The 26110-nt window shown below is 45.4% G+C and overlaps 1 protein-coding gene across 1 annotated transcript in view; it reads right to left on the bottom strand.

Annotated features, from left to right (window-relative positions):
- Positions 1-8916: 8916 nt before the first annotated feature.
- The window catches only part of HOMER2 (homer homolog 2 (Drosophila)), a gene marked incomplete at its 5' end in the record, with an annotated part of 34877 nt that continues 17683 nt past the window's right edge, over positions 8917-26110 (bottom strand). Inside the window, 6 exons of the mRNA XM_010159157.1 lie at positions 8917-9212; positions 10628-10708; positions 13611-13721; positions 16766-16922; positions 17859-17998; positions 19688-19780. Of these exons, the coding sequence (XP_010157459.1) occupies positions 9024-9212; positions 10628-10708; positions 13611-13721; positions 16766-16922; positions 17859-17998; positions 19688-19780 (771 nt within the window). The remainder of the gene's footprint in view (positions 9213-10627; positions 10709-13610; positions 13722-16765; positions 16923-17858; positions 17999-19687; positions 19781-26110) is intronic.

Genomic DNA, 26110 nt, shown 5'->3' with positions numbered 1-26110 from the left:
GTCGTGCAGCGACGTAAAACGCTGTTTAATGGGGAACGCAAAGGTACAAACCCCATGGAGGAGGCTACCCAAGCTTTCTGATATGTGAAGCTGGTCGAACGTGAAAATTAAGGGACCACAGACAGGCAGCAGCAGATTTCCCTGCTCTGGCGGCGTCACTCGTCGTGGCTCCCGGACCAGGTTCACTCTTTTTGGAAATGCTGGTCACCTGCACTGCGAACAGCCGGTGAGAAACAGCCTTTCCCAGAGATCAGTGGCTTTCTCAGTGCTCAAAATATATCCTGGGCTTAATGAGGTGAGTAGCCAGCAATGTCAGACGTGCCTGCACCGAACAGGCACCTCCACGCCATGAGGCGCTTCCCCATGCATGACTGGAGAGGGGTGCTAATGCCCCTCACAAAGCGCATACTGCGGCATCATCAGCTTCCTCGGAAACAGGGGAATGAGGTTGTTTCTGATAACTGTAGGCGATGGGATGTACACATGGGTACTTGCATTATACAAAGCTTCACAATTATGCAAATCCAAATAGATAAGTGCTTTTTTTTTTTCCTGAGAATTAGAGACCGTTACTTGCATTTTACTAGAGTACATATAAGCTGCTTTTATAGCTACTGGTTATTCAGGGACTACCAGGATTTACTGAACTGCTTGTGTGCTGGTTTTGATTGGGATGGAGTTAATTCTCTTCACAGTAACTAATATGAGGCTGTGTTTTGGTTTTATGCTGAGAAGAATGTAGGTTACACACTGATGTGTTTAGTTGTTGCCAAGCAATGTTTACATTAACACAAGGAAGCTTTCAGTTTCTCATACTGCCCCTGTTCTCCAGCTTCTTCTCTGCACGAGGATGGCAGGGGACACAGCCGGGACAGCTGACCAAATGGACTTTTCACCTTGTCAGATGGCTCCTGGTAAAAGGGCGAGAAACACAGATGTGTTTCTTGCTCACCCCAAAGCTGACATTTGCTGCCTTGTAGCCAGAGTAACAAAGGCACAATGAGCCTCAGCCAGGTAACAGTCTTCAAGCCTTCTTATTTCCTTTGGGGAAGGCCAGTTTGGTGCAAAGACCCCAAACCCTGCTTCTGTATGATAAATACACAGATGCTGGGAGCATCATTACGTACCCAATGGGATGCGCTGTGGAGTGTCCACTGTGTCACCGGACCTTGGGAACAGTCTCTTCCATGAGGACTGATTATCCAGTATATGTTGGTGCAGGCGCTTGGTGTCAAAACATCTCCAGTTCCGACACAGAGGGTTACTTCTGAGTCCTAGGCAGTTCCTCCAGAGCAAATACCAGCTCTAGCTGCCCCCCATGGCTGCTGCAGCCGTTACAGGAATCACAAGAGGGTTTTTGGTCCTGAGCAACCCCAAAGAGGGTGACAAAAAGCCTTGTCCTAGCGACAGGCCTCTCCCAGGATGCAGCACGTCCAAAATTTCACAGCAAAGTATTTCTAGAATCAACTTTCCCAGTTTAGTCATGTATGTGTCCGCCCCAATCCCGCACCCCCCCTCTGGTTGTGCTAACAGTATAGAGTGAAGCAAAACAAACATTTTAAAGCTCCTCCTCCCAAAAAAGAGTTGTTAAGATTATCTAAGGCACTATACCATATGTATGGAGCAAAACCACGTTGTTCTTATCAAATGACAGCATTACCTTGAGTTCAGATTTGCAGCCACAAGGATGTTCATTTTCTGAAGTCAATGAAGACAGCGAGACAAGAGATTTTACTTAAACTATATATTTTTACATAAAACAACTTTATGTTACAATAAAATCAGATAAAAATCACAAAGTTATATAAGTTCATAAAGAAAAAAAAATCAAGTTTTCTTTTTATATATATAAAACCCAGCATTGACTGCTACTAGGAGCCTAAACATTAACATTGACTGTCTATGGTCAATTTGAAAAAAAATGAAAGAAAAAAAGAAGAGGAAAGTACTTTTTCACAGCAGACAAAATGATGAGGTAAGAGATGTTTTTACAATGATCCAACTGCAGTAAACACTTCAGTTTCCATTAAACCATATACTAAATATAATAAACCCAAATAAAAATATACATTTAGAGCACTGCAGTGTTTTCCCACAGTTGTATATCAACAAATTGTCAGTCATTCACTAAATTTTACTTGAAACAGTAAAAACAGGGTGTCTGTTTATCTTTAGTACTAAAATCTCATAATAATCTAAATATTTTGGTATAGCAGACCACACTAAAACACTCTCATAACTTTCAACTACAAGGGTTATATTCATGTTAAAAACCAATGTGCTTTGTTTGTCATTCATGATGAGTTTTATAGAATATTGTGTTCATGATCACTATTAGGCAATTAAATGAAAACATCTAAATGCTGCAAAATACTCTTTTATTGAGCATAGCTCCCTCTCCACATACTCAAGTTAATCAACGTACTGCAAACTTAGAAGCTTAGTTCACAAATCTTACATTATCAGTCTTTTTAGCTAGTATATGGCTAAAATAATTATTGCTGACCAGTGTTAAAACAAAACAAAACAAAAACAAACAAAACAAACAAAACAACCCAAAAAAAAATTCAACAGCAGACAGATTTTTCCCAAGTGCCTTTCTTGTGTGTACCATTATTATTAGGCAACTAAATGACCAGAAAGGAAAAAGAAATCTATTTCAAAATGTGCATATCAAAATTTTGGAGGTATAGGCACCTTCATCCGAAGACTCTGTTTAGGCTGTTGAAAAAAAAGGAAAAGAAAAAAAAAAAAGAAGAGCTAAGACAAAACACAGTAGAAAATCAAGCAGTTTAGACATCCAACATCCCTGGGGGATGCAAGCAAAGCCCTCGCAGCCAGGACCAGCTCTGCCCTCAGCCCGCAGAAGCACCTCCCTCACATTTACCGTTCGCCTCCTGTCCCTGTATTTCACTTCAGTACCCTACCCTTTACCGCGGAGAGCGGTATTTAAGACACGCAAACGTCAGGTAACTGTCAAGTTTATATTCTAACAATGAGCCTAAAGCACTGCCGAGCTCCCGGGGCCCAGGACTCCACGTCCAGCCTCCCCGGCCAGGCTGCGTTGGCCAGCTGGGGCTCTGGATTGAACCTCTTGTGGCTACGTATTGCTTTGCTTGACACACAGGTGCTTGTTGAACATGATCCGTGGAAAGAAAAATTACCTTAGGGTAGCTCTGTGTCTTAGAGTTGCTAAATCGTGCCCATCAACCGGAGCCTGCCAGCCCAGCCTGGGAGCCCTTGCTGCCTCGCAGCCCCTTGGAAGCTGGACCTGCCCCTCTGCAAGGGGTCTGGTACCGCTGTGCCCACGTAGGACAGCAAGAGCTTCTCCGATTCTTGACTGGAAGCGCCTGACCATCAACCAGTGCCGCTGCTGCAATGCTCTCGCGCTGCTCAGCTCGTGTGCGGGCACTCGCCTTCCATCCCTCCCATTGCCACCATCGCGATACGCTGAGGACTTCTCGATAGTCACAGGCTTGACAAGCCCAGAATTGCCCGGACAAAGGCAGGGAAGCTGACGGATCAGCGCAGCCATCTAGACCCTTGGCACATCCACAGCTTGTGGACAGAGCGCATCCTTCACTGTAACGATCGTCAAAATTAGCTGCTGCCGATTCCCCCTCGCACCCCTTCCCTTCGGATTCAGCATCAGTCAGACACTGAGCCGAGCGGGGCGTTTCCCCCTGACAGTGGGAATCTTGGTTAATCCATAGACTCAGGAAGACAGCACTATATTCCTGATGAGCCATCGATGCTTTGCAGAGATCCCTGTTCAGAAGAGCCTAACGAAGAGCACGGTCTTGTAGCTGAGAGGCTCCAAGGAGGTGATGGTAATGGGGAGTTTCCCTTCAGTCATTTATAAAGCAGCCAAAGGTGGCAAGAAATTATTAAGGGAGAAAATGAGCGCTTGGGGAAAAAGAATGAAACAGCATAGAGTGCAGGAGCTTATGGACAATTTGTGCCCTGCTGAGAGGGGGACATGGGCTCCCCGTGCCCACCGAGCGAACACGGGATGAGCACCGGCTTTAACACCACAAATGCTTTTACATTTAAAAAGCGTTCACCCAAAATTGTTCACATAAAAATAAAACCAGGTGCTTGTCTAGAGAGACGGCGTTGTCTAAATAACATTTGTTTTCTGGGCACAGACGCACCAGTGTAAGACTCTTTTTAAAAAGCGCATCGTTTGAACACCAGGATATAGGAAGCGAGAGGTGGCACTGAATTATTTTACAGAAAAGGCAAGTTTTCATCCAGTGAGCTCACTTAGTAAAGGAGATGCCAATTAGATGTAGACAGATGAACACTCGAAAGTACTAATTTTTGCCGAAAATGAACTTTTAGGTCAAACAAAACTACTTGTGAAGTTGAGTGAGAATCAGCAAATAAAGATTCAGCCAAATAGGAAAAAAGCCAAAGGTTAACCTAATTTATTTCGGGGTGTGAAACAACGTTTCAGTTTTTAATTTTGAAATAATTTATTCCAAAGATGAGGCTAAGGTCATTTTCCAAAATGTAAAATAACGTATCTCATGGAACATTCTCTCCCCTTGAAAATAATTAACTCCGTGTATTTTTATGTCACTGAGTGTCGATAGGTTTTGTGCTAATACAAAGTAGACCTGTTTATTTCTCATTTTCACCACCAAAAAATCCCTCAAACTCCACCATTATTCAGCAGCTCTAGCACCAGCTCATAGGAGCATCTCACCGGGAAGCCGAGAAGGCAGGAAGACACTCTCTAACCCAGTGTCACAAGAGGCCAGCACTGATTTTTCTTCCCAGAGCCCCCAGCTTGTGGATGTGACCAGGGCCGGACAGGCAGGACGGGCAGCGTGGTGGGATCTGCGGCGGTGCGGCTGGCATGTATTAGCATGGGGTGTGCCAAGCACAAGACCCTAATGAACAAAAGACCACGGAACTGAGGTAGGATAGATCCTGCCATCAACCACTTAGAGGGGGAAACCTGTGTCCGGAGAGGGAACCCCCGATTGCCCAAGGTGGGATACAAGCTCGTGTAAAGACACCTCCACCCAGGCTCGATGGAAAGGGAGCAATGACCTGCTTTGCTGCTGCTGGCACGGGGAACCAGCACTTGCCCAGCGCTCTGTTCTAATCACCAATAAACCCAAGTTCTGTGGACCCTCTCTTGGAGAGGGGTGAGCCTTTCTCAGCCCGGGCAGCCATCCCTACCCGGGCAGCTGCCAGCTGAGCACAGCTCCTCGATCGGGGTGTCCGCAGGGATGGGCTGAATGAATCACAGACTGGTTTGGGTTGGAAGAGACCTTAAAGCCCATCCAGTTCCAACCCCCTGCCATGGGCAGGGACACCTTCCACTAGACCAGGTTGCTCCAAGCCTCATCCAGCCTGGCCTTGAACACTTCCAGGGATGGGGCATCCACAGCTTCTCTGGGCAACCTGTTCCAGTGCCTCCCCACCCTCTCCGGGAAGAACTTCTTCCTGATATCCAATCTAACCCTCCCTGTTTTCAGTTTGTACCCATTACCCCTTGTCCTATCACTACAGGCTCTTGTAAAAAGTCCTCTCCCAGTACCCTTGTAGCCCCTTCAGATACTGGAAAGCTGCAATGAGGTCTCCTCAGAGCCTCCTCTTCTCCAGGCTGAACAAGCCCAATTCTCGCAGCCTTTCATCATAGCAGAGGTCCTCCAGCCCTCTGAGCATCCTCGTGGCCTCCTCTGGACTCGCTCCAAGTGGGCAATATCCTTCTGATATTGAGGGCTCCACAGCTGAACCCCCAACGCACACAAAAGGAGGAACACATGCATCTGCGGGAAGGTGCAGGCATTGTGGTGGGTGACAGTTGGCCACCCTGGTGCTCCCATCTGGAGGGAGGAGGCATTTCATTGCCAGGATGAGTCCCTGAGGAGCAGTGTGGGACTCACGTTTTGGCATGCAGGCGTTATTGCTGGGCCACCTCAGAGCATCACAGAGTAAGCCGTGGGTGACGCCGACAGTCCCCACTCGGCACGTGCTCGGGGCTCCGCTCCTGGGGTGGGGATGGGGCCAGGTGGGAGAGGGGAACTGCAGCTGCTGCCCCAGCACTCCTGAGCGCATGAACTGCCTCTTCCTAGCACGCTTTTGGCTTCTGAAGAGGAAAAATACAATGGAAGAAGGGGAAAGGTTAAAAAGGATGGAGTTTGGGGGTTTTTCAGTGATACATAGCAGCTCTCAACTCACTGCTGCTGGCAAGGAAAAAGAGGGAAGGTAATTATAGCAAGACCTTGGATGCTGGAAGGATGGAGTTTCCCCGAGCGAACAGCTGTGTACAGGCATCCCTAACAACTCAGCATCAGAGCAACAGCAGATAAGGAAAGCATACGTTTGGGGCTAGACTAGGAGAGACAGGGCAAGGATTTCCCTAAGGACACCCCATCGTTCCTCTGCTGGGCACGAAGCACCCAGAAATAACTGCCTGTGTCAGAGCTATGCACTGGTTTAATGCCCCAGCACTAAACTCCATCTGTTACGCTGATGCAGATTTTACATTACATTTACATTTACAGATTTTACAGATTGTTACACCGAAACACTTTTCTTGCAATTGAAGAGTGGCTTAATACATTCTTAATGAACTGGATCCAAGATAGACCTGACTAAAGTTGAAAAAAGATCTGGATTAACCCCAATAAAATAATTTGTTCACAGAGTCTTTTGCATTTCTCTGCTCAGAATCCTGGTAAAAATCATGGTTTATAGTAAAACCAAGAAGGAAGCCCTAAGAATGCTCAACAGAAAAAAGGGAACAGAAGATGGAGCAGAGTCCTCGGTGCAAAAGCAATAAACCACTGCGACGAGGAGGGCCCTGACTAACCCTATTGCTTGCAGCTCTTTGCTGTGTTACTCCCTGGTTCCCAGCTCACACAGGGACTGGCTGCAGTTCGGGAGCTCTAAAGCAGCTTGGGAGGAGAGGAGAAGCAGGATGAGCTGCCTGTTAAATGATCCGACTTGCCATCAAATAAAGAGACTAAAAATGGAGATTACTTGTGCACAACCACACACAGTCTCTGACGTCATTTTCAGTTTTGAGATGCCTGCTCTAACCCCACATTATGCAACTGTTGAAGCTTCCACACTGGCAAAGTCTAATTTTCACACGCCTACATGCTATGTACCTGATTTTTATTTTTATTTTTAAATATCAACAGCCTACGGCACTTTTTTTTTTTTTTAAAGAGTCTTAAATGATCATAATGGTTATGGAAGGCCCCAGCTTCACCTCCATTGTTTAAAAGGAGCAAAAGGAAAATGACACAAAGTCCAGCCTAAACAGTCTAAAAACCAGGCGATGAAGATAACGCAACAGTGACAGCTGAAATGAAAATTCCAGAGACAATTGCAGACAGAGCCTATCTCCAGCACGGGGATTATACATCCATGTGCAAAATGTATTCAATGCATGTTTCACCTTTCTGTTAAAGGATACTTTTGTAACTGAGGTGTGCCGAGGAAAAAACCAAGGCACGGCTGTGTTGCGTCAGCCACTGCTGGAACATGGTAACGCGGGGCTTAACCAAGAAAATTAAGCAAATGTAATTCTGATGTCTGAATTAAAATTCAGACATTAAAATGTCTGAATTAAGCAAATGTAATAATGTCACATAAAACAGTAAGTTCTTTCCCGAATTAATTCAGATCCCGTGTAAACACTCTCAAACCAGTTTATGGAGAAAGAAGAGAAAGAAGCTCAAGGTGGTCCGAGGGCAAACCTTGGGCTGGATTCCCCTCCCCGGCCCTTCCTACATCCCTGTCTGTGACAAAGTGAACTTCCTTCTCGCTGGCACCCAGCCTGCGACCATCCATTTCTCAAAGGTGTTTAGAGCTGCTGAACAATGTTTGAGAACACAACCGCATTTCTGCTTTTCGGTTGGGGGTATTTTTGTTCAGCCTAACCTGGTGACTAATTCCCACCTTTACCGTCAACGATGCCCGAGGTGAGAATGCAGCAATCCTGGGAAAGGATTTAGATTCCTGCGGCCGTGACCCTGCCAGTCTCCTGGGCAGAAACTTGCTTCTGAGCAACACCTTCAAGCAACCCTGTACTGCTTTTCAGACCAACGCCTCCTTCTTCACGACTGCACACGTTAACCAACAGCAAGCCAGCTGCGCAGAGGCGCCTGCGCCCGGCGTACAAACCAGCAACCTATCGCTTGCCAAAACAAACCTCCGCTGCCGAGGCTCAGGCGGGTGTTTTTCAGAGACGAACGTGATGACGGAACTATCGGGGCTCAAAACCGAAGGCCAAAGAGCGAGTGAGGATCTTGCTAAGCAAGAGCAGCTGTCCTCACCTACTGGGTAAGATGCATGACCTGCAGAGCCGAAATTCATTTCTACATCGTTGGCTTTGTGCCGTATGGGTCCAGGCAAGCGCGCGCAGGGACGTTATCTGAAATCCAACGGGCTTTTTCCGGTGAGTCAGGCCTGACCGACATGGTCCCTAAGGATACTGGTATCCGTGTGAAGTGACTCACTTCACTGCAGCTCATCACAGGCACATTTTACAAACTGCAGGAGCTCCAGCTAATCTCCTCTCTGCTCCACCAAGGAATAAAAGCAGACGTTGCTAGGAGTGCTGATAGTCCGGACAAGAAAAAGACTTGTTTTCTGTTTCTATGGTTGCAACAGCCCTTAAGAAAGATATAAATTTCCCTGCAACAACTAACTGCATATTCATTTAAAGGTAGATCTAGTTCCAGATTCCTGAGACAGAACCCTCTACCTGTTCCCAACCCCACAAGCCAGAGCAGCAATATAGAAAGTTTCTAATCTCAACAGAATTCAGTGAGCAGCACGATTGGTTTGGAAAAATAAACAAACAAAAAATACCAAAAAAACCCCCAAAACAACCAAAAAACCAGCAATTTTTCAGCCTCTATGTACAGAAACAATGCAAACAAGTGGAACATTCTAGTTATATTTTGTAAAACACACGTTTGGGATCAACAAAACATCAAACATCCAGACCCTAGATTACAAAAAAAAAGAAAAAAAAAATCTATTGCCATCTAATTGTCAACCCCAAGTTTAGACAGTCCTTGTCGGAAGTCATGTAATTCATCTATCTTCCCGTCTAGTACATCTAAAAAATTCTTTAATTCAGTTTTAAGGTTGGTCTGCCTATGTTTGCTTTCTTCGACTTCTGTCCTTAGCGTTCTGACTTTCTCTTCAAGATCTTTGTTCTTTTTCTCAGCAGCCTTAAAGACAAAAAAAAGACAGTAAGGTGAAACACAGAGAAGAAGGATGAGCAGCGTTTCACAGGGAAAAGCAACAAATGTCAGTCGGGCTGTAAAAGTTCGCTTCGACTTCTGCAGACTGATTCGCACGAGCACCTCCGAGAGCAAGCGACGTGCTAGTCAGATGAAAAGCAGAGGAAGCCCACGCAGGAAAGGACACAGATTAACTGGAAAAGATGCTTTGCATCAGATTTTGACATTTGGTTGATATCTTAAAATTCAGCTGGATTTAAATCGTGAGCTGTGCATATATTTCTGTCATTTGCCACAGTTGCAGAATTAGACACTGTGCCACCAATTACATACGGAATTATCTATGGTGCTTGAACCCTGAAAAACAAGCTTAGAAAAAAAAATGCCTGAGGAGTAATATTGCTTCACTCAGCACTTTTGGATTTATTGGTAGTTTTTTAAAGTTCCACTTTGTGTGAGCACTCAGGCAAGGAGTGGGGCAGCCACGGAACACCTCGTGGCTGCGGTTCTATTACTTTCCCCTCTCGTGAGCTCTTCTGCCCATTGTCCTCCGTTTCACCGTGCCAGCACAGGCTTATTCTCACCAGAAGCCGCAGGCGACACACTCTGCCATACTGAATCAAACAGAACTCGCATTTCAACCATTTTCAGCAGCTCCACTCCTCTAAATGATTTTAGCCTGCTGGGATTACCAGCGTGATGGCTTACGTGCTTGACTGGATTTCAGCGCATCAATGCGACTGCTTCCATGAATTCTCCTTCCATGTATTAACTCACTGCACTGGCACAAGCCCGAGTCTAACGAGCGGTGCCCAAAGCCCAGCCGCCGGCTGGGGCCGGGCTCCCGCAGCCCAGCGAGCCCCGCTCCGAGTGAGCGTCGCCCAGCACAGAAACCACATGAGCAGAACCAAGCCCCAGCCGGCCGTGCGTCGCTGGAAAGGAATGAGACAGCACAGAAACGCATCCTCAGGTGAACTTTTTTTTTCCCCCTGGAGCTACATTCATCCGTTTCTTTCCAAAAAGCCTTCCCTAGCGCCGCTGCGGCAATGGGCGCAGGTCTTGGAGTGCTGCTCGACACGCGTGGCTGCGGTGCAGCTCCGCAAAGCCCAGCGCAGCAGAAATATGGGATACGGGATAGCCTGGAATCTGCAGGAGATGGGTGCAACACGATCCCAGGGAAACCAATTTCTGCAAACAGCGAGGCATAGAAACGGAGCTGTTTAATTACTCCTGTGCTGGGAAGGGCATGGTGTATTTTGCATGTAATTAGCATTTGGTGTTTTTACAAACTGCAGCTCTTTTGCCTTCAGACAGTGAGGTCTGAACAGAGAAAAGCACATAGTTACGAGGAAGGAAGTAAATGTATCCACTATTTCAAAATTAATTTCATATCCAAACTGTACCTCTAATTGTTGAGATACAGATTCACATTCTGACATTAGCTGTGGAATAATTTCACCCTGCTTTCGGAGCTCCTCCAGTTCCTTGGAAAACATAAAAGAAAAAAACAGTATTAGTGCAAGCTTCCATTTAAAACATAATGAAAATTTGAGAATACAAAATGGCTTTGCATATTTTATTGTATTCTGCACGGTATTTGGACGTAAAATAATCAAAATAGCGCGTCTGCATTCTAAAACACACACTAATTGTCTACCAGAATACACTTTTTTACTACATTTTTGACTTTGTGTTTCTAAAACAATTTTTGACTTTGTGTTTCTAAAACAATGTGATCCAATCTCTAGCACGAATGCCATTAATTATACTAATGAAATCTTAGCTGAAAACACACACCTATGCAAAAGAAATACTGAATAAGAGAGAAACGTGAAGGGCTGTAATGCTACAAGCAATTTATAGATGGTAGCAAAGAGCAAATTAGACATGAATTTTCAATGATATATGGCAGCAAAAAGGGCCTATGGCATGACGAGCTGCATACATAGAGGCATCGTTACAGAGCGCCGCTGCAATGGGCTCTCCTCCACTGCACAGCTCCGAGAAGAACCCCCCAGCCAAAACCTGTGTCCGGTTCTGGCATCACTGAGAGGGTAGCTGAAAGGAGTGCCTGAACGGAGCAGTGTGACTTGCTCTGCGTCCATGTCTCTGGTGGAAATTAAGACAACCGGAATAATTAAACACCCCAAACGAACAGCACCAGTGCGGGAAGGAGGGAAAGACTCAAAGAAAGCCTGCACATTTTGCAGAAGGATCGTCAGAGCATCTGAAAGGCACAATGCAGGTCCAAGAGAAACGCTGTGACGTGGAGAGAGCGCAAGATCCTCCTCCAGAAACCGCCCACCGTAGGTGAGGGTGCCAAGAGTGTGCAGGGGTGTATCCCCCCGAGCTGTACTGACACAGGACGGCTAAAGCTGTCCTACCTGAACGGCAGATCTCTTGGCTACGTGATTTGGAAAGGTGACTTCTTCCCTAACGGGTGAACTTGCGGCATAATATGAGAATAATAACAGAATCTGCAAGCCAAGCTCTTCCCCAGAACCAGACAATAACGTTTTTCCTCAAGTCCCCCTGATTCCCTACGTTCAAAGTACATCAATACTCAGCACTTCCAGTCTCACCCAAATTTCCCAAGAATCCAGCATATCCTGGAGGGCACGTTGCTTTCTTCCAAGGTTTGCCAAAAGCACCATTACATCAGATCTTTTTTTTTTTTGAGAAATTCTGTAATTCTCAGACAATTCTAACTGCTTTTATTGTTTCCCTTCATTTTTCAGCATCTGTTTACATTAGTATAAGAACAGAAATCATATAATACTACAGATTTTTTGTGAACTGTGCCAAAAAATTTAACTAATGTAAGAGCAACTATATCCAGGCAATGTCTCAGCTGCTGATATAGGGGAAAGAAAGGGTAACTTACCCTTTGTTTTGAGATACGAACTCTTGTGCATGTATATGTGTACATACATAAGTAATGCCGGGGAGCTCACATCTCAAAATATAAATATATTATACTATATATGCTTACTACATTTGTAACTACCATGCTGTATACTTACTATATATAGTATAATATGCACTATATATATATATATGGTACGTGGCATATGGTATATGAGAGATATATGTATAAAATATGTAAATATTTCACTGAATAGCTTGAGATATAAATATTTCACTAGATAGCCCTGTCCTGATTCCCATCTCTTTACATGCCTCTCTCCTCATTTCCTGCATGGAGAGGATAGCAGCAGCTCCTCTTACACGGCAGCGTCCATGAGCAGGCTTCATGCCGGTTTGAATCGCAGCCCGTGAAAAGGTTACGTATGGGTGCTTTAGACCTAATCAAGAACCCGATAATATATGTATGCAGTTTGAAAACAAGTTAGTAGATTGTCAGTGTAAATGGAAGATGGGCATGTAATATTCACAAGTCAATCAATTTTCTGGTTCATTTGGTACCGCAAAAATATGAATCTTGAGGAAAGCGCTGGCAGAGAATAAGGGTCATTATACGTGCTATTACCACAGAAAGGCTGGGAAGAAAGCATGACATTTTCCTTCGAAATATGGGGCTGAAAAACGTATTATATTTATAACAGTGCATCAAAATCCATCTCCCTAAACTATTTCCTTGTGCCATCTTAAAACCCTTTAACAGCACTGCTTTTAAGAGCACCAGCAGAGATGCTGTAATGGCGCATGGCAAACTTCACTGCACCTGCTGACAGCTTTTTCTCTTCAGCCAGCACAGAGCCCCTGGTCACTGTAATGAAGGGAAAAACCAAGGATCCCATTATTTTCCCCACTGTTCAGGGGCTCCAAGCCATCAACATCACTCTCCTTAGGAAAGTGACACCCTGCATGTCAAAAATGACAAAGTGGGGTGCTCTAAATGAATCTGACTTTCTCACCCATGGCATTAGCCCTGAGATGAGAGGGAGACCGTAAAACAGAAAAGCTGAAGACTACAAGCCACCTGAAAAAAGAAACAGGACTCGGTACACAAACTTCAAGTTATGTTGTAACCGATGCCTTTTTAACGATGGTCCTGATGTCCACAGAATTCATGGGGACTGGCAAACGCAACTGGTCTCTGCACACAGCTGGCTGGCTTTGGGCAACAAGTTTCCCCACTCCAGCTCTTCCATTAGGAATGTCGTACACGTGAAAGCATCACGCGTGTCAACCGCTGCCAAATCCAAGTGTGCTCGCGGAGAGCGTAAACACATCAGGAAACGGAGACTGAGGAACCCTATCGGATTGTTAAGGAGCTGTACATGGAAAATCTAGAGACAGGCAACACCCTGAGACATCGGGCTGCTTCTGGCCGTAGGTGAGCCAGTCCATAAACCTATGGCCCAAGCGAGAAGCAGGCAGACCCACTCCAACTCCAAAGCCTGGCCTTTTCTGCATCCTTACCAGCTCTTTGTCCTGAAGTTCTGTTTCCAGTTCCTGGAGACGTCTACTCAGCTGCGCGTTTCTTTCCTTCTCTTTATTTATTTCGTTGCACTGCTCCTCCAGTTCTTCAATCTTTAAGAAAAGGCAGACATGAGGTGAAATTTTTCAGCTTTCTGAAAATCTGGGGCAGAACACAGCTGAAGCAAATGGGCATTGCCCTGTGGAGCAGGGGGAAGCACGGGCAATTTTGATTTGTCATGATCTCTTTCCTAGATCATAGCACTTGATTCACTGCAACCAAATTATGGCTTCTTTCCTCAAAAAGAGCCAATTTACACATCCACTAGGAAGCCCTGGGACTGTGTTTATTCTCTCTCGCACAGTATCTCCGGAATGCACAAAACACCAAGCAGCTAAAATAAGTGGATCTGGGGATAAAATCTGCACTTCACTTCTCTGAAACCAACACGAGGCTACAAGGGATGGGTTTTCTTAACGCAGCAAGGAGAAGGAATCTCTCCAGCGCTCCCAGCTTTGCCTCCTCAGGGGTTGCTTATTATTCTAGCTGGAGAACGAGGGACACAACATCAAAACTTTGGGGGGAGAACCGGTTCAGAGCAACGTAGGCTGCTTTGTTCTCTCGCCCAGGGACGTGCTTTGCTCTCTCCGCACCTCCTCCTGCCGGCTCTGGACTTAGCTCCCAGGAGATGCACTTCCCACAGGCCGACGGGCCACCTCATTAAAGTACGTACTTCAATGCTCAGCTTCGTGTTGCTTTGGGATTATAACTTCCCTCATTTGAAGGTAGAGCAATATGCAAAAAATCCTGACCTAATTAACAAAGAAGAAGGAACTTCCCAGGGCGCTGCAGTGGTGCAGCATCAACATCGAGAAAGGAACCTACTTGGGGGAAAAGCCCAGAAAATCTCTCAGTGTAGAAAGACAGCACATTACACAGAGAGCCTTCTGCACAGTCTGGCTACTCACTGGTATAGAATCATAGAATGGTTTGGGTTGGAATGGACCTTAAAGACCATCTAGTTCCAACCCCCTGCCATGGGCAGGGACACCTTCCACTAGACCAGGTTGCTCCAAGCCTCATCCAGCCTGGCCTTGGACACTTCCAGGGATGGGACATCCACAGCTTCTCTGGGCAACCTGTCCCAGTGCCTCCCCACCCTCTCCGGGAAGAATTTCTTCCTGATATCTAATCTAAACCTCCCCACTTTCAATTTAAACCCATTCCCTCTTGTCCTGTCACTACAGACCCTCGTAAAAAGTCCCCCCCAGCTTCCTTGTAGCCCCTTCAGGCACTGGAAGGTGCTATAAGGTCTCCCCGGAGCCTTCTCTTCTCCAGGCTGAACAAGCCCAACCCTCTCAGCATGACCCCCTGGCAGACGGGCTCCAGCCCTCAGAGCATCTTCGTGACCTCCTTGACTTGCTCCAAGCAGTCGCAGAACTCCAGGTGGGGTCTCACCAGAGCAGAGTACAGGGGCAGAATCCCCTCCCTCGCCCTGCTGGCCACACTGCTCTGGATACAGCCCAGGATACGGTTGGCTTTCTGAGCTGCCAGTGCACACGGCCGGCTCATGTCCAGCTTTTCATCCCCCAGTACCCCCAAATCCTTCTCCTCAGGGCTGCTCTCCATCCACTCTCCACCCAGCCTGTCCTTGTGCTGGGATTGCCCCGACCCAGGTGCAGGACCTTGCACGTGGCCTTGTTGAACCCCATGAGGAGTTCAACATCAAAGTGTGATGACTTTGCAGCTGTAGTAAGGGAGTGTTTTGATAATCTCCAGATATCTAGGCTACAGCCACTGAGATAGGGCATGTTTCCTCAGTTAATGAGAACAGCATTTCTCTGCAACAGCAAAGAAGAGTAAAAAACCTACACTGCAAATGATGATACTTTCTAGTAACACACTGTCCCAGTCTCTCACTCCCCTATCCAAAAGAGACTGGATGTAGGAACCCAAATAATGTAACAACTAATATGAGTTCGTTGATGTAACAGCAGTTAGTCCAGCTCTGGTTTGATCCTTGAGTGGACACCTAAAAAACCATGTGAATGGATAGAGAATATTTGCCTCAGGAAATGGTTGCTCCACAGGGATTTTCAGTGCTGACAGACAACCCAGGCCACCTCCAACACTGAAATACTATTTGCAGCCTACTGACCTAGGAGAAGATAAGAAATTCCTTCCCTCTGAAAGCAAACACGAAACAAAAAAAGACTGATACAATCTGATCTCTACTCCAAACATCCAAGTGATCCATCTAAGCAAGGATCCAACTTTTCCAAAGACATGAATGAATAGAATGAAGTTATCCCTGCAAGAGGGCTCACAGATACCAGGCTCCCCGTGCCCAGGCTGGTGCCAGCCCCGTGGGGGCTGTTACCAACAGCACCGTGTCATAGAACCACAGCCTGGTTTGGGTTGGAAGGGACCTTAAAGATCATCTAGTTCCAACCCCCCTGCCATGGGCAGGGACACCTTCCACTAGACCAGTTTGCTCCAAGCCTCATCCAGCCTGGCCTTGGACACTTCCAGGGATGGGGCATCCACAGCTTCTCTGGGCAACCTGGCCCAGTGCCTCCCCACCCTCTCTGTGAAGAATTTCTTCCTGATCTCTAATCTAAACCTCCCCACTTTCAGTTTAAACCTATTACCCCTTGTCCTGTCACTACAGGCCCTTGTAAAAAGTCCCCGCCAGCTTCCTTGTAGCCCCTTCAGGTACTGGAAAGTGCTATAAGGTCTCCCCGGAGCCTTCTCTTCTCCAGGCTGAACAAGCCCAACTCTCCCAGCCTGTCCCCATGGCAGAGGGGCTCCAGCCCTCGGAGCATCTTCGTGGCCTCCTCTGGACTCGCTCCAACTGGTCTATATCCCTCTGATGTTGAGGGCTCCACAGCTGGACGCAGCCCTCCAGGTGGGGTCTCACCAGACCCAGTATCGTTTGAGGGACGGTAGTAACGACTAAACTGAGGCTTTAAGAATTTAAACTTCTGAGTTGTTTTCTGCTGTGGGTAACCAGGCCATAACCATGCCTGCTGCCTATCATCATCTGGCAGTATTTCAGAGAGATTTGAAAGGGATATGCAATGGTAATCCCACTTTTTAAACCTTTCTGGCTTACGACCCCGGCCCGCAACCCCTGCCGTCAAGGTACGCTCCCTACCTTGTCCCTCAGCCGGTCATTTTCCTCCTTGCAGGCAGAGAACTGCTTCTTCCAGTGCTCGACGCTGGCTGCGGACTCCTGCAGCGCCGTGGTCAGCCGGGCGTTGCTCTCCCGCAGCGTCTGCAGCTCCGTCTCCCACTTCTTCACATTGGACGAGCTGAGAAAACCAGGGTGCCGTTAGCCCTGGGAAGTGAAGGCACCTCACGGCACCCTGCGCGCTGCCCGCGCAACGGCGCGGCTCCACGCGTTTGTAGAACCGATGATGTTGGCGGGGAGGGTTTGACACTATATTTGACTTTTTTTTTAAGGGTCAGCCTTAAATATCAAAGTGTTAGGTAACGCTGAAGAATTAAACCTCTCATTTCCCAAAGCTTTGGGCGGCAGCACAGCGCACAAGACCAGAGAGCGAACGGAAGGAAGGCTTGGAAACTCCCCGCGCGCTCGGGGCTCAGTAGAAAATCGCTCTATTTCATGTCGTAACTTTGCATACTCCAACGCCTGTATTTTCACTACAGCTGCAAATTACTCTTCTCAGAATTTTCAAATCAATGTTCAAAATATCAGAGCAAATACCAAAAAAAAAAAACAAACCAAAAAAAACTTCAGGGGCCATTGTCCACAGCTAAGCCCCATCTAAGCAGCCCGGTGAAATTATATTTCTCACTTCAACTTTTTATGGCTGAGTTAATTTCCTTTTATAATTTTAAATATCTGTATCTATTTTCATCAAAGTAAATGTAGCAAACTGATAGAGGAAGAGAGATTGGCTTCACATGTTCTTGGTAGCAATTGCTCCCTCATGGCTTTAATGTTATTTCTGCAGCTCTAAAACTTCACAAACGAAAATGGTTATAAGAGTTGGCATCAGCAGAAGAAAAGAGATCTTATTTCATCATGAACTAGATCAGGAAAAAACTAAATACCTCTCAATTGGATACCAGGAGGTACTTGCTAAAATCTGCTCATTCATCCACTCTGCTGCATCATTTTAAATTAACGCAATTACATTTGAATTATTTCTGTTAATATCATTAGCCATGAGATAATTACAGCACGCTATTCCAATGCAATTTAGGCATTAAAGGAACTTCACCTTTGGGCTAGAGCAATTTTTAATTTATCATTCTCAGACTTGAGATGTGCCTCAGCAGGACCCCCGTGGGATGCCTTCTCATCGTCTGTCCCATTCACGCTAGATGCTCGAGTGGAAGATGGTGTTTCACGTCCGGATTCCTGCAGCACAGCACACAAACGAACACCGGTTGTCTCCTGCAACACCACAACACCGACATCTTTGTAATCTTGAGCCCACACCACCCTGCTGAGACCTAGGCCAGATACATTCTCCTGGCAGAACAGTGGTAACAAACACATTACATTTTGGGTGCAAAGCTGGTCCCTTTAAAAAGAATGAAAAAATTATAATGATAAAATGGAAGTTTAAAGTGTTCAAAAAAACCCTGTAAGTGCTTTAACTGACAAGGCTTGTGTTTTCTACAGGTTGTTTGGTTTCTCTAAGGTAATGAAACACTACAGTGCACCTGGAAGCACAGAAAGTCCAACCCAAAATTTAAAAAAAAAAAGAAGATAGCACTCTGCAAAAGAGATAACCATCCACACACTGCTTGGTGCTGATCACCCGCAGAGAATGAGGGAAGTGAACCATAAAGGCCATGACTAAATCCTTTAAAGAACAAATATCTGAAGCCAACCTCTCAGATAGGTATTTGTGGACCCCACAAAGGAGGTTACGTGAAAAACTAACAGCATTCAGCAACTTTTTTCTGATGATGCATCTGAATTCCTCTCTGATCAAAGTTCATCTAACTTTCCTCCAAACGTTAGCCCAGGTCCTGAATGCCCACTGATCAGGGTTCATCCTTACCCCAAACACCCACTGATCAGGGGTCATCCTTACCCCGAACGCTGACTGATCAGGGGTCATCCTTACCCCGAACGCTGACTGATCAGGGGTCATCCTTACCCCGAACGCTGACTGATCAGGGGTCATCCTTACCCCGAACGCCTACTGATCAGGGTTCATCCTTACCCCGAACGCTCACTGAACGGGGTTCATCCTTACCCCAAATGCTCACTGATCAGGGTTCGTCCTTACCCCAAACACCCACTGATCAGGGGTCATCCTTACCCCAAATGCTCACTGATCAGGGGTCATCCTTACCCCAAATGCTCACTGATCAGGGGTCATCCTTACCCCAAACACCCACTGATCAGGGGTCATCCTTACCCCAAATGCCCACTGATCAGGGTTCATCCTTACCCAGTGCAATGCACGTGCAATTACAGTCCAACACAGAGGCTGGGGCAACGCTCCATTTCCTCAATTTGTAAGAAACCCAGCTCTCCCTGGATACAGAGGCACTTGGCTGTATCAAGGTGCGCTGTCTAGGAAAACGTATGGCACAAATCCACAACACAAGCTTCTTCCAAGCACTCCCTGAAGCACCACCTCCCTACCCACATCACAGCTTTCCATCAGTCACAGCACAGCAAGGAAACGCTACAGCCACCGTGTCAGCCTCTCCGCTGGCCAGCTGAACGTCTACCGAAGTAGTTCGACGAATCCCATTTATTGTCTGCTGAAGCACTGCACTGACTTACCCTCCAGTCACCCCAACTATGTGTAACAGTACAAATCAAGGGATATACAGCTTTCCCTGCTATTAAAAAGTTATCACAGCTCAGGGGCTGCTGAAAAAAAAAATCAAGATTTAAATGAATGCAAAGACCATGGACGGATGAAAAACATTCCTCTGACAATGCTCGTGTCCAGCAGCTGACCATTACCTTCAGCAACCTTCCTTTTATATATTTTAGGCTTACTGCCAGAAGCTGGTACAGTCCATTAGAAAATTTAACTTCATCCTGTATGCGTACAGGTATTAAAGCTGTATTACAAACCTGGGAATGATTGCTTGAGGTCTCAATTTTCTCTTGAGATCTGTCTCTTGCTAGTTTGGCAGCTTCTTTCACTTCTTGGAATTTCTCTGCAAACTGGAGAAAGCATGAAAGGTATTTATTGAAATGACTTACCATCTGTTAAACCAATCAGATTACTGCCTTTATCTGGTTCATGGATCTCCAAAAGTGAACAAATAATTTTGGTAATTTAAAAGTGTTGTCAAGAAAAATAAAAATTAAATTCTTTGGCAGGGGTGTTTCCAAAAGAGGGACATCTTCATAGCCCTGGCTGATCACAGTATAAACCCATGGAGGAAAAGTGCCTCCTGGTTTGATTTGGTTTTGTTTCTTTCCCCCTCCTCCTCCGTTTCACTTGATGTTGACAGTCATTAAAGTTGAAAGTATAAAAGGCATATGTTTGGATAAAAAAATTATCAGTGTCTTCCATTCCTAGGAGCCAGTCAATTAAATTAAAGAATGCAAATGAGCTCATCTGCAGGATGCAAGCAAGGGATTATCAAGACATAGAAACAATGAGAAGAAGGTAGATGTGGATGTACGATGGGGCTGCATGAAAACACAGCTTCTCTGGCCTAATCTTCTTATTAGTGGCAGAAATAAAGGTAGAAAACTTCAGGGAAAGGCTTGAAGATCTTCCTATAGAGGGTGATGTCAAACTGGGGGCCCGGGAGACAGGAAAGATAGAGATGGAAAGTAACGATCCCAATCTCTACAAGTTGCTATAGGACACCCGCTCCCAGGCCAGCCTGGCACTTTCGAAATACAAGTATTATCACAGCCAGCCCCAGGGCTGCAGGGCTATAAACAGTGTTCAGAGTTTTAAAAGGAGCATTGCAAAGGTGGAAGAAAAGGCATAATCCATAGTTTTTATTTTTTTAATTAAGATGGATCCAGTAAAAGAATGGGTATCTTTGTCTTTCTGCTACAGCAACTCAGTCTTGCCTGTCATTTGAGAGACCTGAAATGCTAGAAAGACATATAAGAAGTAAAAATATAAATAGGTGAATTTTATTGTATAGTTTGTGAAGAATTGCCATTATATCCTTGGATAATTTAGAACACTTATGACAAAATTGTAAATAAAAGCATGAAAAAAACATCATGTTTTATAGTCAAGGAATAGGAAGAATCATTATCCAGTTACTAATCTTACCTTCTAACTTTTAGATTTAGGGCAGGTGTTTAGCAGGCTCTCTCTCAGTACAATACTGGGACTATACAGACTGATAAAACAAATCTTCTCCAGCTGGTCTAAGAGAAATCTGGATGTGTATGTGCAGGCGCCTGTGTTTTGTATAACACACACAAATGGAAATTTCCAACAAACACACATACATCATTCTTAAATGCCAGGGACGAGCACATTCTCAAAGCCGAGTGAAATTTTGGGTGTAGACTACGATCTGTGACGATGCTTCTGTCTGAAGACAGAGCTCTCAATCCAGCTGTTTTCTCTACAACAGCTGAAATTGCACATGCAAAGTACGTGCTCTCCGGTGGCAGCCGTTGCTATCTGATGGCACGTGCTGTCACTACACACACAAATGACTTGATTACCTTTGTAGCACTATAAAGATCATTAGGAACAACCACATTACAATCTTGCCTTAAGTGATTTAACTCCAACGTTACACAAAATGTATCTCCTGCTGTGACAAAACAGCTATAGCAAACTGATCATTTCCAAACTATTGTATCAACACTAAGTTCTACACTTGGGTTTCTTGCAAATAGTAAAGGGCTGGTTTGAGTCTCTCCTTTGCAATAAATCTTTATGGGCAAGTATGAAAAATTTATGAGGGTTCTTCATGCACAGTATGAAATATGAAAAGACAAAAAGAATTGGAAGCAATCTATCAAATTTTATTTTCGCAGCTATCTTCATAAAGCACACAGGAGACTGATGTGGAAAAATGATATGAGCTGAGAAGAAAAGGACATTTTCCCACATTTTTTGTAATAAAAAATTGTATATGACTGAGCAGAGCTAATCTTCAATATAAGCCAATAGCGATCTCGTTGCACAATAGATTTCAGTCACGTTTCTAGCTTACCAACACATGTATTTAACATATTTGCTTTTAGAAACAAGTACAAATAACTGATTTTTTCACCATCTTAGTGACAGATCTTTGCCTTTAAGAGTCAAAATATTACCCTTCGTTCCTATTGTTGTTACAAACGTGAAGATGGCTGTAACAGAAATGATAGAGAAAGACCATCTCTGTTTTTTGTTTAACCTCCACACTTGGAAACTGTCAGTCCATAAGGAGTTCTGCTGCCGCTTCTTTTCCATTCTTAGCTAATTAATACCTGCTAGATCGTACTAACAGTCTATTTTTGAAAGCTACAGAGGACCACTTGGCTTGTTATGACATTAAAGCTTTCACTTGATTACTCCTCTGAGTGCAGCAACACGGTGGTGACAGCCCAAACTTGTGTAGCATTACCAACGCTAATTGCTACAACCACAGACCGGGTGTTTCTGAAGCTACCCAGACCCCAAGGCCATCTCGGAGTGATGGCATGGCCACAGTGTCTAATCACTGGCAGAAATTAGAGAGAAGCTGTCTCTCCAGTAACCGACTTCTTCTGACCCAAACATAAATGATTGATGCTGCAAAATCATGTGCCACCTCCAAGATCTAAATTGACTTGGAGCTATCAAACCACTGTAACAACAGGGAGTGCTTTATAAATGTGAAATTCCTCGTTAAGAGTGAAATAATCTTCTGTTTAGTAAATGAAAACGTGGTAAATGCGGTCTCAAGGGACGATGCATGTATAAATACTCAAAAAACAACTAAAAAGATCACCATGCTCCTCCTTCAATCTTTACTCCCTTCATCTTCCCTTTCCTCCACCCTGGTCCTCGGGCAAAGTTCCTCAAAATTAGCACAAAAATAAGACTGAAGTAGGAAAAATGCTAACTAAACACTAACCCCATAGTCCACCATGGATGATATGACGTGTCTTCCCATGCCCCTGGAAGCTGCGAGAGTAAGACTAAGAAAAGATTTGCTGCTACCAACACTCGTGAAGCCTTTTAGTGTGGAGCTGCTGCAGCCCACGAGCACTGCTCGATTCTGAGCCTCGGCCAGTGACATTTCATGGGGACTCCAGGATGCTACTCTTGCACAATTTATTGAAAAGCTGTTAAAATCTGCAGCTAGCTTGTCACCTGGAGAAATATATATATATTTAAATAGACCTTTTAGCATTTTATACATTAAAAAGCATTATTTTGTATGCATAAATTTTAAGCTCCTGACCTGGCATAATATTTTACGTCTCCGACTGGCAAACTGTGCCAGTGTCACACAGATGAACCAGCTGCTCCCACCCAAAGCAGTGTCATAAATATTTCACCAGCCTCTCAGCTTGCAGAAGGCTGGGTGATGTGACGTGACCCACAAGGCACGCGTGGCTTCGCCCGTGGTTCTCCCAGGGTGAGCCTGCGGTACCGGGCAAGTCGGCAGGAAACAAGGGTATTTACTCCAGAAAGCAGCTGGTACTTTGCTGTGGTGCACTGCCAGCACCGAAACCGGCTGGACTGGGTTGGGGCTGCGCTGCACACTGGGAGCTCTACTCTGAGCTGTCTCCCCTGCAACACAGTGTCTGGCAAATGTCGCACACGTAAAGCGCACGCGTGCATAGAAATAAAGCCTGGTGCGTCACAGGTGCTGGACACCGTTGCTTTATGGTGTGCAAAGTCTGGGTTTACGGGGTTTCTCACCGGTATAAATCTTTGTCCCCATGCCCTTGGCTACCCACAGCTCTGCAGACCGCACGGCTGCGTCGGAGCATCCTGAATGACGGCAGAAACTTGGCTTAACCGCTTCGTGTGCAAAACACATCGCTGCCCTTCCAGCACCAGCCCTGCCTCCTCATCACACCCAGGCACACCACCCGTTTCGATCTGGCTGCGGCAATGTATGAGGAATGTCTTGAGACCTTTTTGAAGCCCAGGGTGGGAAGGGGGGAAAGGAGGGTCAGCGAGTCCTGCAAGAGGGGAAAAGGACCCTGAGTAGGGCATCAACTTTAAGCCCTGGGCTCCTCCCAATCAATGTGAATGGTAATTAGGTTACTAGGTCACTGAATGCAGTTTTCATTAATGGCTCATGTTTAATTTGAACTGCTTTTCCCTATAGGTATGGATTAATGCTTAAGTATCTCACGAGAAGCAAGGCATTAGAAAGAGGCAGTATCTTTTATTAGGCCAACCAATACACTTAAAAATGCAGATGTTTTCAGGCGTGCCAACCTCTTCTCATGTCTCATTATTATTCATTGTTTTCAGCAGGCATCTTTCAGCCTTATTTATTTATTTATATGTTTAAAGCCATGGCTATTGATCTCTGGCTTAGTGGAGTTTTAGTGTTTCCTTCCAATTCCTGACTAAAAGCTTCGATTATTTCCAGTAAAACTGGCAAGCTTTAATTTAGGTCTTTTATAAATTGTAATGATATCAACATAAAATGAAACTTTACTTTACTATTCCCAATACACTTATACATCCATAATCTCTCCACCATCTCTGATCTTTCATACTAATGGTTCAATAATTAAACTGAGGAGCATGGGAGATAAAGCATATCTTTGTCCCATTGCTTTGCACGGTGGTAATAAACCAGGTTTTCTAACATTTTCCAGATAAATAACTGTCAGATTTTTTTTTCTAGATAGATCATACCGAGCAATTTTCAGAACTGCTCCCCTCACGCTTCCCTTCAATATCCTGTCCAGAAAATGTCTTCCTGCTGGTTTGGAAAGCTTTTCCTGCAAGTAGAAGGCTGTTTTAGCAGCAGTGGCCTTTTCAGCAGATCCTGCAGTGCACACAGATGTGCAAACCAACCTGGAGAGAAACAGGGCCGGTGCTGGGGCCGCTGTGCCCACACGACGTGTTTTTCAGGTTGGCTCTAGTCCAGCCACATGACCACTGAAGAGCTGCATTCTGACACCAGCATTAGACGTATTCTAGGAAGGTGTTTGGACAGTTTTGGAGAATGTGGCAAAATCTGATATGGTAAAATCTCTACCATTTTTGCAAGGACCTCCAAATGTGCCTTGTTATACCTCCCGTCTCCTAGGTCAGCCTCAGCACGCAGCGCCTGGTGCATGTTTAACCCCAGCCCCCACTGAGGTACCTGTCATCTTGCAGAGACGTGACTTCAGTAATCCGGGATTAAAAATTACTATCCAAATCCTTTCATTTGTTGTCCAAATGTTGCACTTTATCATGCTTATCTGTTACTGGAAACAAACTATTCCCCTAGGTCCACCGTAATCCTCCTGTGTTCCCATACTACTGATTTAGCTCTTATGAACACCTCTGCCACAGAGTCAAGACTATGCCTAGGTGAAATGAGCAGTCCTCCACACCTGATTAAGCATCATAAAACATAATCAGCACCTCATTTTTAAAAAGACAGTTTTGCCTGTGATGGTTGGGTGGCCTCAGCATCCCAAAAGAGCAGATTATTGCCATGGCACCTTTACGGACAAGCCAAGCCCAAAACCAATTTAATGTAAAAGGTATAATATGCTTTACCTTTAAGAAATATTTGCAAAAAATGCAATTCTCTGGAAATTGCAACAACTCAGTGAGAGAGACTTAGTAAAATAAATCCCTACAACAATTCAGTTGATGGAAAGGTTCTCCTTCTATTGCAATGGTCTGCCTTTGCTATTTTAGACGCTGCAAGAAACATCTTGTTTTCCTGATTCTTTGCATATCAAAGCACACAAGAGGACAGCAGCAGGAGAGACTGTGTGCCATGCCCAAGGACACTATGTTGAGTCAACTGACAAAACCCAGTGCCAAGTAGTCATGCTTCAAGTGTCAACTATGTGTTAGATAAGGAGGGGTGTTCTCCTGCCTGAACAAACACCTCAGCTGCTTGATGAGCGCTTGGCAAGACTACTAATCTAATGACAGAGGATATATTTTCAACCACTGCTTATTCATTACGAGAGGCAGCTCCATACTTTGCAAGCCTGCTGTTGTAGCCAGTCTGGGGTCCAGGCAAGTGTTGCATCAACACCAAACCCACCTTTGGGGTGCAGCTCTGCCAGCAAACCTGGTGTCAGACCTGCCCGGCTACTCATCCACCGCCTCTGCCACAACCCACTATCACCTCCCCAGCTCTGTGATAAAACCGCTTTAGCTCAGGGCTGCAAATCACAGCGCTGAGCTGAAATGCCAAAAACGCAGTATTGTTTCAGGCCAGCTCAGTTTACTGAGCCTCCTGAGAGCACCAACACCAACAGTGGGTATCTGCAAAACCAGGGCACCAGCAAGCCCCAGGGGCTGGCAACTCTACCTCGTTAGCTACCAAGTCATCAAAAGGCACAATTCTGAGGCTGGGGTAGCTACTCTCTTCCTTCAGAGACATCTGGCAG

The sequence above is a fragment of the Eurypyga helias genome, unplaced genomic scaffold, assembly GCF_000690775.1.
Source record: "Eurypyga helias isolate BGI_N326 unplaced genomic scaffold, ASM69077v1 scaffold3429, whole genome shotgun sequence".
NCBI classification, from domain to species: Eukaryota; Metazoa; Chordata; class Aves; order Eurypygiformes; family Eurypygidae; genus Eurypyga; species Eurypyga helias.
The sequence above is the reverse complement of the archived record's forward strand: the minus strand, read 5'-3'. Positions and strand labels throughout refer to the sequence as shown.